This window comes from Phasianus colchicus, chromosome 14, assembly GCF_987193195.1.
Source record: "Phasianus colchicus chromosome 14, bPhaCol1.hap1.1, whole genome shotgun sequence".
Taxonomy (NCBI): Eukaryota; Metazoa; Chordata; class Aves; order Galliformes; family Phasianidae; genus Phasianus; species Phasianus colchicus.
The window spans coordinates 14,339,272-14,351,294 of NC_143449.1; the positions used below are offsets into that span (position 1 = coordinate 14,339,272).

Consider the following 12,023-nt stretch of genomic DNA (forward strand, 5'->3'; position numbering starts at 1 on the left):
AAAGATTAGTTACAGTATTTGGTAAATTATTTTGCGCACTGTTTGAATGCTAACTGATTAACATATACTTTAATGCTGAAATAGCTTTGTAAATTGTTAGTCTTCTGTAATAGTGCTACAGCAGGGAGGTGAGCTCTGTGTCAATTCTTCTACATCATCTATAATGTTTTGAAATAAATACTACATGAGATTGTGTCCTAAGCAGTCAAACATACCAATACAGCTATAAGATAGGAATACATTTTTATATCCAAGAATGTAGTACATGGACTTTGCTCAAGAAAGTGAGAAATATTCTAGAAAGATATTTACCTTTTATGATGCAAAAGGTAACATGTTCTACACTTTTCCAGTCAGGTTTCTTAAATAGTTGTACAGAGAAAAGAACAATTTTTGAAATTCATGCAAAAATATTGACCTTATATATTGCCACCTACTTAAATGTTACCATGATTTATGTAACATTAATGAGCATTCTGTCTTCTGTGATAGGGTGGACTCAAAAATAGCAAACATGAATGCACACTGTCATCTCAAGAGTATATTCATGAGTTACGATCTGGAATAGCTGAAGAAAAGCTTCTTAACTGCCTTGAATCGTTGAGAGTGTCTTTAACCAGTAACCCAGTTAGGTAAGTAATAATTTCTGTTGTGGTTTTTGTCATAATGTGTAAAGAATTGGCAACTGGACAGACTTGGTATATTACTATTTGATTTTTTTGTTATTAGCTGATAGACCTTTGTCATGTGTAAGAGAGCTTAGGTTATTAATGATGCTGAAGCCATTCAAGTTATTGATAGCCAACAAGTTATGTGATGTTGGGAAATCCTGAGAAGTTGTGGAAAAATTTTCCTATTTGCACGAGAAACTTCAAATGAAAATTTGATTCTTTGCCCAGAAGTTTTTTTCAGGTAATAATAATACTTCTGTAGGGTTGGTTTTATTTTTTTTTAAATGTTATATTCCATTGTTGTGTACTGCATATCTCTGTTGCCTTTTGGTTGTTTTATTTATGCCTTCTTGTACCTGTGTTTGTTATAATTGTCCTAATTAATCCATATAAATCCTGATAACTTGTTACAGCTTTAATTACAGACTGTATTAAAGCTTCTCCAAAGGAAAGATCTCATGGTTAAGCTTTGAGTTTTGTGTTAATTTGAGAAGCAATTAAATTATTTTTTTTCCTGCTTTTCAGTTTACCACTTTTTCTGAATATGGCATTATAACATATGCTTCTTCAGAATATATTGGAGGAACTCTGTATGGGAAAGCATAACATACACCTTTATGTAGAAACTTGCTCTATGCTACTTCACAGTTCCTTGCATTGTTCCAAGAATGATTGCCTAAATCATTCCTGTGATACATTGCATCCTGTGACAAAGAGTAATGAAAAGAGTACAACTGCTCTATATTAAGAAATGAATAATTGCCTAGGAGGTATCTTGACAATCAGCTGCTGTAAAAAGCAGTTTCAGTTAGTAAGCCTGATAGCAGAACTCTCTCTCTGCTATGATGGATCTTGAGAATGAATTTTGTATTGATTGTAATAAATTTTGTTCCTACTCAGGATGTGAATGGTACAACAGTGGTATTTGGGCTAGATCCAACTGGTTTTCTAAATCTGTTTAGTTAAAACATGAAACTTTGTTCTTAATGCGAACTACCTAGACTGAGTCTGTTTTATTTGAAACAGAAGTTTTGACTGAAGTTGTTAAAAGTACTGTATGTCCCTAATGAGATGTTGATAAAAACTTTGTCATATTTCTGTTATTGAAGAAGCATAGTTTAAACTCTATTAGCAAAGTTACGTGATACAAGATTATTATTATTGATTTTTAGTTTCTGAATAAAAGCCATCCCAATTCATCAGTTTTATTGTAACTTTCAATGTCTTAAAGTATGGTTTAGGACTTTATGGGGAACTGAATGTTTTCAAGTGATTTTTGGGGGAAAGAGAGGGTACATTGAGATATGGGCAGATTTAACTTTGAGGATTAAGAGAATTTGTGTGAATGGAGGATCTCTTTTTCCATTAGTTGCAACATGCGAAAGCACTATGCCTGAAGAGACGTACTAGCAGTATTGGAGGTACAGAGGCATAGCTTTGCAAACTTAATGTTGATTAATAAATAATGAAAAACATTTTTCCTCCTTTTTTCAGCTGGGTTAACAATTTTGGACACGAAGGCCTTGGACTACTTTTGGATGCCTTGGAAAGGCTTTTGGATAAGAAACAGTAAGGAATTGAATCATTTGATGGGATGGCTGGGGTTAGCTAATGAAGATTGTACTTACGTTAGTTTTCTCCTCCGATCCAAGACAGGAAAATATCGACAAGAAGAATCAACATAAACTCATCCAATGTCTGAAAGCTTTTATGAACAACAAAGTAAGAAGTATTTTTAATTCATAAGTTTTTAGTAATAGTTTTTTGATTTCAAGATGAATGTAGCACGTTGAATCTTTGAAAAGAAGGAAATCTCGTATATCCATTGTCAGACTTTTTAGGAATGTAGATCTCAAGTTAGTATGACTTTCTATTGTTGATATTGTCTTGTTCATAAATCCTCCTGTTAAAGATAAGTTGTCTTTATTTTTGTTAATAGTTTAGAAATGAAAATATTTGACAAATGTGATGATGTTTGCACTGAAAGTGGATAAGGAAATTAATTTCCATGTGGAAGGAAGAAAAAATACTTTGGAATTGCATTAAATTCATGTTTTTGCTAATAAAAAGCTCTTTGCACTTGATCTGAGTTCAGTATAATAATATTTTAGCTACTATTTTAAAGTTGGAATGCAGTGGGTAAAGAATAAAGCATTGGTCTAGAGTAAGTTGAATTTATTTCTAATGTGTTTTCTCCTGTTCAAAGTATGATAAAGTATAAGTTCAGATGTTAAACTTGAGTTACCTGTCAGTAAAGGAAAATTATCCAGATGTTATTGCAGTGATTTATCCTATACTCTTCCACCTTCCCCATAATAAATGCTAACTGTAATATTAATTTTAACAGCTATTATTTAGCTTAGCAAAATCTAAAACACTTATGGAATAGCTTGCTGTATACACTGGATGTTTACTCAGATTTTTTAGCCTGTCTGATGTGGGAATAGTAAATTTCAATGTTCATATTTCTTTTTTATTCTCCTTACTATTCCTACACATACAGTGTAGCATCTGAGAACTAGAGGTCTGATTTTTCTAACCTGTAGTTAATGAAAGTTGAATAATAATAAAAAAAAAAAAAGCAAAAACTATTTTTTAAAGAGATGACAACTTGTAAGGTTTAGATTGTGGATTTCTCTTTGTCTTTTACCTGCAAAGGAAATGAAATAGGATACAGTAAATAAAAGGCTATTAGTTTTTTACCTTTCTCATTCAGGATGTTGCGTGAAATATTTTGACTTAGCCAGAGACTGATAAACTTTTGGATTGCAGGGATATATGAGAGTAGTAGAAATGAAAGAATAAACTTTTTATACTTTTGAGGTTTTTCAGATACAGACTAGTAGTAAATTGGTCCCTGACTTCTATGAGTTTGAGTGTCTTTAAGTTTTTTTTTTTTTCCTTGGGAAAAAGCTTCAAATAAAAGATTTGAAGACTGATTTGCATCCCAAGCAGTAATAGCCAGAAGGCTTTAGTAGAATACTATCAAGATTCATGTGAAGGTATTTGCATTTGAGGATACCTAAAGTTCTGAAATCTGATGATGAACATTTGAGGCAAATATTATCTTTTCACTGTAAGCTTTTTGTTTATTTAAGTATGGACTACAGCGGATTCTTGGAGATGAAAGAAGCCTTTTACTTTTATCAAGAGCGATCGATCCAAAGCAGCCGCATATGATGACAGAAACTGTAAAAATACTTTCTGCTATCTGCATTGTTGGAGAGGAGAAAGTGTAAGTAAGATTGTTAAAGCATCATACTTGATTATGAATGTGTGAGATCTTAGTTAGGAAGCAGTGAGAAAATTTGTCTATGAAACTAAGGTAATCTGTTATATGTTCAGTTTTTTAATGCTACTTGTAGTTTAAATGGAAAGAGACTTTCAACTGTTCTGATGCATTAATACAGTATTAAATCAGAAAAACAAATAAGTAGAGAATCTGTGAAACATGGCCTGTGTGAAAGGTCTGAAACAAATATGATGGCTTACTGTATAGGAGACTTACTGAGCTGTAACTGTTTTTAAATGGCTGCTGAAAACAAGCAAATGTAAGTAATTTCACATATCCCCGAGAAATGTGATCAGGAGTTGTAACCTTGCCGCAAGAAAATCTATCAGATTTAAAGACAATTTTAAACAGTGCACGTTTTGATGTGAGCAGTGGGCTGTGTCCTTAGATTGAGAATGTTGGCTGTTGTATGTTTTTTGACAGTTTACCTTTTTTCTTAGTCTGGACAAGGTCTTAGGAGCTATAACAACTGCTGCTGAAAGGAATAATAGAGAACGCTTCTCTCCAGTTGTTGAAGGACTGGAGAATCATGAATTCTTACAACTGCAGGTGGGTATAGTGGTTTTTTTAAATATATGATTGCTGATACTTCTGTGTTTTGTTTTCTGATATTCTGAATGAAAAAATGGGTTAGTGTGAGTTTTTCTTAACTTTCGAAATACTGTTTTTTATACTGATGTTTTCTAGGAACTGTAGCCAAATGTTTATATGGCTATGAAGGATTTTGTTAACTTATTCTCTCTGATGACAATTTTGATTAATTCCTGACCTATTTCTGATAATTTTATGAGGATTGGATGTGTCTAGTTTTGTCTGGGGTTTTCTTGAGTGTAGTGCAGCAGAGCGTCACTGCTACTTCTGTCAAAAAACAGTGCTCTTCCAAGTGGAGTAGTCATTTTTCAGGATACTGATTCCTTTACTATGTCACATGTTCATCGCTGCTTAAATGTTAGCATATAAAGGTGTTCTATCTGTATACCTGAATAGCCCAAAAATTTCTATTAGAATGTAACATTATTTTCATAAGAATTTCAACTTATTTTCTACTCATAATGCAGTACTTGTAGATTTCATATTGCTGAAGTACCGTGATAGCTTTCTATAAAGATATCTAGATCAAGAAAGCTAGAATTCAGGAAGAGCACAAAATTAAACTGCATAGAAGGTATCCTCCAGTTCTATAGATTGTGTGTTATCTACAGCAGTGCTCTAAAGTTTGGTTAATCTTTTTTCTAATAATCAGTTTTTTTATAATATCCACAGAATGGGGTTTCTGCTCTGCTTCAAAAATTGTCAATTTTGAGAATATCAAGCCAGAATTTTTATGAAAATTATTAGCTAAGTTTAAGTTAGAAAAGTATTAGTTAAATTACTCAAAGATTGGCAATTAAAAAGCCTTTATGAGAAATGTTGTAAAATACAAAAAAAAAAAAAAAAAAAAAATTGCCCACTTGGTAATATAGAGAATCCCACATGCAATTCAGTGATACTGGAGTCAGTTAAAACTATTTCTTTCTATTGTTTAAAAGTACAGAAGTAGAGAAATTATAAAACACTTGCATTTTTTTCCCCAAAGTTTTTAATTGCGTTGTCATAAATTATTTTCTAATATTAACAGTTTAGAATAAACATAAAATAAGTTAAAATGTTTGACAAATGCCACATACTATGAACATGTGTCTTCCTGAAGGCCTGAGGTGAAATGAAGACCAATGATCACATCTTTCTACCACTAGTGTTCTTTAAAATCATTTTGAACTAAAATGTTTCCTTACCTTTCTTTTGATATTCTGTAATGAGATTGCATCTACTTGTTGCGTATTGATTTAATACTAATGTTATTCCAAATGAAATTTGGTTTAATGTCATTGACTTTTACCTTGCTGATTTAAAAACAACAACAACAGAAAAAAGAAACACCACTTAAAAACAAAATCAAAAAACATCCTAAAGAAACAAACAAAAATAGGAAACAGAAAATACACTAATAAATATACAATTGCAATACTCATTAACTTGTTTATGATAAAATTGTTCTTTATGTGTAATGTATTAACATAAGCCATTAAGCCAACATCTCTTCAGGGCAAAAACAATTATAGCAGATGGCACCTTCTCTCTTTATTTGGATTGGACGTGTACTTTTGGCTTGTTAAGTCATGTCATAGTAGTAGCATAAGAGTCATTCAAGCAAGCATGATGATAGGATGTTATCTGAAAATGTAGCTATATAGAGGTAGTGCCTTTTGATAGAAATTAGGACTCCATAAGGTGTTTCATTAAAACTAAATAATGAATGTATTTAGAACTGGAAGGGTGCATTTATGTGACACTCCTTCTTTGCAGCTATTGTTTGTTTATTTCTACCCTGATGCCACTTGTATTTACACTTAACATCTTTTACTGAACTTGGTATTTCCCTGGAGTCCTATTTTAGACCTCCAATGTGCATCAATGCTTTAGCACTGATGATATTGTCTACCTGTTTTACAATTAATTAAAGTGCACAGCTGCTTAATTGAAGCATTAGCCAGTAGTGTGAGACTTCAGTCATTTTGCAAAAATGCTGTACAGAAGTAGACACCTGCTGATGTGAAATAATCAGTGATTTTTTTTTCCCATGATTTCTGATTCCTATAAAACAAGATTGTTTTCCAATTAGCAAGTACTGGGGGAAAAAGAGGACTTGCAGTGTGGTATTACAGTGTGAAATAACTTTCTGAAATAAAGCTTTATCCTTTACAGCTGATATAATTTTGAAGTATCAGAAGCACTAACAATATGAAAACAAAACAGTATTTGATACAGGTTAAGCTAAATGAAGTCAAGGGGTTGCCAGTGTATGACAATGAGTAACATTCATCACTTGATATTTGTTTTTACGAAGTAAACTGGAGTAGTCAAAGATAGAAGTATTTATGTGCATTGTATGCATACTAAAAAGTTTATGCCTCTTTTTCCAACAACAGGTAGCCTGCATGCAGTTCATCAATGCCCTTGTTACATCTCCAGAAGAACTTGATTTCAGGATTCACTTGAGAAATGAGTTTTTACGTTGTGGCCTGAAGAAATTATTGCCTGTAAGTAGTTTGTATGTAGGAATTAATCACAGTAAACTGATTGTGTTTGTTGAAGAGAACAAAATTGTTCTGTGAATGACTTGGGGTGAGGGAGGTCCAACATGGAAGGCCCGTCAAACCTAATTTGCTTATATTCTGTATAGTTGCAGATAGTTATGTTACCTTCAATTCAGAGTTAAGATTCTGAAAAGTAATTTTTTTACTTAGTATACATGAAAAAGATTTTAGGCTCTCATTAACTATGTAAACCAGGATTGTAGTTGAATCAAATCAGTATATTAGAAATGAAAGTAGTCATCAAACTGAGCATAATTTCTAATGTATAAGTTACAATATCTACATTGAACTCAGGTCACGAATTCTGAAGGAAATTAATGTCAAAAGTATAGAAGGATTTTTCTTTTTTTTGTTCCTTTCTGTGATTAGGGGTTATTTTTCAAGAAACCTAAGTGCTCAAAGATTCTGAAAAAAGAAAAATTCAGTAGCATCCATGTTTCTCTGTATGAATGCATAATATGCTTCTCTGGTTCTCAAACATTAGAATCAATATATATTCCACACAAAAGAAATTAAAAGAAATATAACTTTCAGTTCATACATATCTGGTATGACAGTTCTAGGTGAATTTTCATTTAAAGCATGGAGTTCATTCACACTAGTGGCTTTTGAAATAATTTTTTGTTTCTATCATTTTTCCCAGTAGGAAGCTAAAATCGACGATTAATTTCTTTTTAGTGGATTTGTGTGTGCATATTTTAAGGAAAAGTTTGCTTTTTTCCCCCCAGCTACAACTGTTAAGTTTTGTGTTTTTTAACATGTGAATACTTCTCAGTGTACCATAAATGTTTTTGTGCTGTGATGTAGATAAACTATCAATAACACATGTTGTAGGCATATCTTCTTTACACTTATTTTGGCTCCCTAAGTTCACTTTTGTGAATGTCTTGCAATGTTCTTATGCTTCAACAAATCTGAATGTCAGCTGTGTTCATTTAGAAGTCAGTGCAGTGAGGTTTCATGTTTCTGTAGTCTATAGCTGCCATATTGGTTTAGATTGTGCCCTCCACAAAAGAAAAATCTCAGGCAGTGTGCAACTTGCTCCTGTTTAAAACTTATTTTCAGCTCCAAAGGTTGATGCCTTATATTTTGTTGTGACACAGCTTTGAAGGGGTGGTGGTGATGGAATTCTTAAGGGGAAAAAAAAAGCGCGTGTTAATTTTGCCATCTTGAACATTAGGCCTTGAAAGAGAAGGAGAATGAAGAGCTTGATATTCAGTTGAAAGTGTTTGATGAGAGCAAAGAAGAAGATTTAATTGAACTATCACATCGTCTGAATGATATCAGAGTTGAAATGGAATATCCTTTATAAAAACTGTGTTATTACATAGATTAATAACTTTATTAAATATAAGATAGAATGCTTTATGTACAGTTATTTTGTCACAATTATGTATTATACATGTAAGTGCTAAGCAGGTTTCATTCCACTTTTTAACTTACTAATTTTTTTAATATCATTTATTTGTAGTCAAATCAATACTTAAGTGTGTGGGTTAGATATGTCATTAGGAACTCAATTTTTCATAATTACAGTTTATTTAATTTTACTAAACAAAATTCTGACTTATGATGCATGAAGATATAAAATAACAGCCATGAAAGAATATAATTTTTGAGAAAAAATAACTTGAATATCAAGTTGAAAGAAAAATTTTAAAGTAGATTGTGAAGCTTGAGATGCATGTGTTTTGTTACTGTGAAGAAGCAATGGATTTAAATTTAAAATCATGCAATTTCAGGATGATTACTTGCAGTTTAAGTTGGAAGGGGTAATGGCTGGTACTGAAGAAGTAAAGGAATGTGAGTATAACTAATGAGTGGTGTATAAAAATAAATAATATTACATTGTAGAATGGGTAAGTTTCCTATTTAAGAAATTAAAAGAATTGTTTAGTAAGTATTTGCCGGTAACCTGGCTTGCTTTATAATGAAAAAGAGTTTTGTGTGAAATATGCTTACAGGATTCTATGCAAGTATGTAGTATAACTTTTCCTGGTAGTGGAAGATGGAAGATGTTTTGATGATTAAATGGGATAAAGTTTCTATGGATAGTTTTATCAGAAAGAATATCTATACTAGTAAGGGGTAGCATTTCAGAGTGTTAAAACGTTTTACTGAAGCAGTAAGAATGCAAACCTAGGGGAGCTGGGTTGTTTGTGGGAAGCCAGTTTTTAATTTATTTTATTTTTTTAGAAAAAAACTTGTATTTCCTTAACAGTGTTCTCACTGATGTGAATGAAGTATTTCAATTCTTGTACAATATATTGAAAGATACTTCTTCTGAAAACCATTTTTTGTCAATTCTACAACACTTCCTTCTCATCAGGAATGATTACTATGTCCGGTAAGAGTTTGATTTTTGGAGATGGAAGAGGAAGAATAGAAATTGAGTTTCTCATGATTACACATCAATAATTCTCTTAGCTGATGTCTTATATGATATTTGCCTTTTTGGTCAGGGTTAATTTTGTTAAGATCACATGAAGTGTAAGAATGCTTCTTTAAAAAAAAGTGAGCCTTTTCTGTCTACCAACTTCATCCCCAAATCAGTTAATTTATTGAGCAGCTTTTTCCCTTAGTCATGTATGATTGCTTCTTGATCTCAGTGAACTTAAAGTTAGTTGTATAGCTAATAATTCAGAGTTTTCCAGGATAACTTATACTTCTTGTTTCCAGTGTAAACTTATTATTGTATGTATACCTCAGTGTCCTATCAGTGTTAAAGTCCACCAATACAATTTAAGAATTACTTTTTGTTGAAAATAGCTATAAAAACAGTTGATGTGCAAGATAAAATGTAGAAGTTATATATAACCTGTGAAGTCTTCAATTTACATAAATGGGTGTGTATACACACATATATATGAAATTATGTATATACACGTGTGTGTATATATAAATATTGGACGTTTAGAATATCATCAGTTTAGATTTGAACATTTCCTACTTTGTGAAATTAAGAAGTGTAGTACCCTTCACTGATTAGAAGCAGTAACTCTGAGCATAGAATCCTTTACAGTCAGAGGTTCTTGATACTGTTTAGAGAAGTATATCGAGCAGTTAAGGTAATAGTAAAATAATTTTGTAAGTAGTTGAATATTGATACTTTTTCAAGTGATGGAATTCAATGTATTGAGAATATGGTAAAGAACGGCTGCAGCATGTATCGAAAATGCTAAAGCAGTCGTTCTAACAGTGCCTTATTAGCTCCACCTTGATGCACAAATTATTGTTCATGTTCTTATCTTGTAAAATGTGTGCTTTTTTGTTTTGTTCTGTTCTTAAGACCTCAGTATTACAAGGTAATCGAAGAATGTGTATCACAGATAGTATTGCACAGCAGTGGCATGGACCCAGATTTTAGTTGCAGAGGAAGAATGGATGTGGATTTTACTCATCTTATTGGTTTGTATACTACAAGCAATTTTATGGTGTCTTACTGAAGTATATTTTCAGTTTTCTAGAAACTACAGGTGTAGCTGTAGAAAAGGCTAGATGAAGTTCTGTAGCCTTGAATTAATGATTCAGAAAAGTTCCTTCTCCAGTGCTGTACTGAATGCATATCTTTATTTGATAGTCTTCGTAGCTGAAAGTTGCTTGTTCATAAACTTTATGAATTTCAGGTCTGTAAGAGATGTAGACAACTTATATTAATATTACTTACATTAATATTACTGTTAATGGATTCTAAATTGTTATATGGTCAGTTCTAAGAATGTTTTCCAAGTAATTGAGATTATGTAAGTTAAACCAGTCAGTTAGCATCTACGGTCACTCAATTTATGTGACTTGAGAAAGAAGTAGCTGAATAAATACCATATAATTCAAATGGCATTTATTAACATCACAAAAAGTGTTGTTTTATGCCTTTCTTAAGGTTGATGGAATAGGCCATATTCTTGAAATAGAATGGCATTATTTGACATGAATGTATAATAAAAGGAAGTACTTATTCTTTGAGAACATCTTCATTTAAGAAAGTTTTTTGTTATAGTAAAATGAACTGAGAAAAGATTTTGTATGTGTTGACATGGAGGGGGTGGACAGGGAAGGATTACTTTCTAACAAGTATCATACATATCTACAAAAGTGCATCAGTGTATTTGTAATTTTAGTCTAGGAACCTGATCATTTGACCTTAACTCAAGATCATTCCACTGACCTACTAGTTTTAGGAATAAGTGGTTTGTATATCTACCAATTCCGACCTGTAATTTAATTTTGTTTATATTCCTTACAAAATGTTTGTTCTTTAGCCTCCATGAAAAGTCAATAGAGTGAAAAAATCTGTGCTCTACAATCGGACCAAATTGTCTTCACCTCTGACCTTTATTAAAATGAGAGTTTTGATTTTGTATTCGTAATCTTAAAAGGATTGAATTCTGAATTGAAACCTCATAAGTAAATGAGGTTCGTACTAGTGTAAAAATCCTTTTTCATCACTCATTTAGGAGTAAGATTGAGCTGAAGGAGGAGGGCAAAAATGATTACATGCGAACTCAAATCTATTACAGACAGAACAACTGTGATGATTCATCTTTAACTTTATTGGTCGCAGGTTTTTCTTTGCCACTTATTTTTATCGACAAAGATGTTCATCAAAATAATTCATTAAATGTTTGGACCTATCAGCCTAGTAATTCATTATGGTTTTTTCTCTTGATTTGGTGTCAGGAGTTCATAAGGTAATTATGTTAAGAAAAGGACCTCAGAATTATGATGTTTTATCTGACTTCTGTTTGGTGATTTATTTAACTTTCAGATGCAGCTGTAGACAAAACTAAAGTAGAAGAGAGTGAGAAAAAAGCAGCAGAATTTTCCAAGAAAGTAAGTACTGGTTGCCACTCTTCTCAAGCTATGGAACAGATGCCTGATAAGAATACTGTAGACTTGTTTTACAGGAGAATCTTCGTGGAAACT

General features: G+C 32.0%; 1 protein-coding gene across 3 annotated transcripts in view; it reads left to right on the top strand.

Moving 5' to 3' along the window:
- The window catches only part of DIAPH2 (diaphanous related formin 2), a 157,116-nt gene that overhangs the window by 25,680 nt on the left and 119,413 nt on the right, over window positions 1-12,023 (top strand). For all 3 annotated transcript variants that reach the window (XM_090150285.1, XM_090150286.1, XM_090150287.1), the window contains 10 exons: window positions 493-632; window positions 2,166-2,240; window positions 2,324-2,393; window positions 3,770-3,906; window positions 4,404-4,512; window positions 6,933-7,043; window positions 8,281-8,399; window positions 9,331-9,447; window positions 10,390-10,508; window positions 11,866-11,930. In XM_090150285.1, the coding sequence (XP_090006411.1) occupies window positions 493-632; window positions 2,166-2,240; window positions 2,324-2,393; window positions 3,770-3,906; window positions 4,404-4,512; window positions 6,933-7,043; window positions 8,281-8,399; window positions 9,331-9,447; window positions 10,390-10,508; window positions 11,866-11,930 (1,062 nt within the window). The remainder of the gene's footprint in view (window positions 1-492; window positions 633-2,165; window positions 2,241-2,323; window positions 2,394-3,769; window positions 3,907-4,403; window positions 4,513-6,932; window positions 7,044-8,280; window positions 8,400-9,330; window positions 9,448-10,389; window positions 10,509-11,865; window positions 11,931-12,023) is intronic.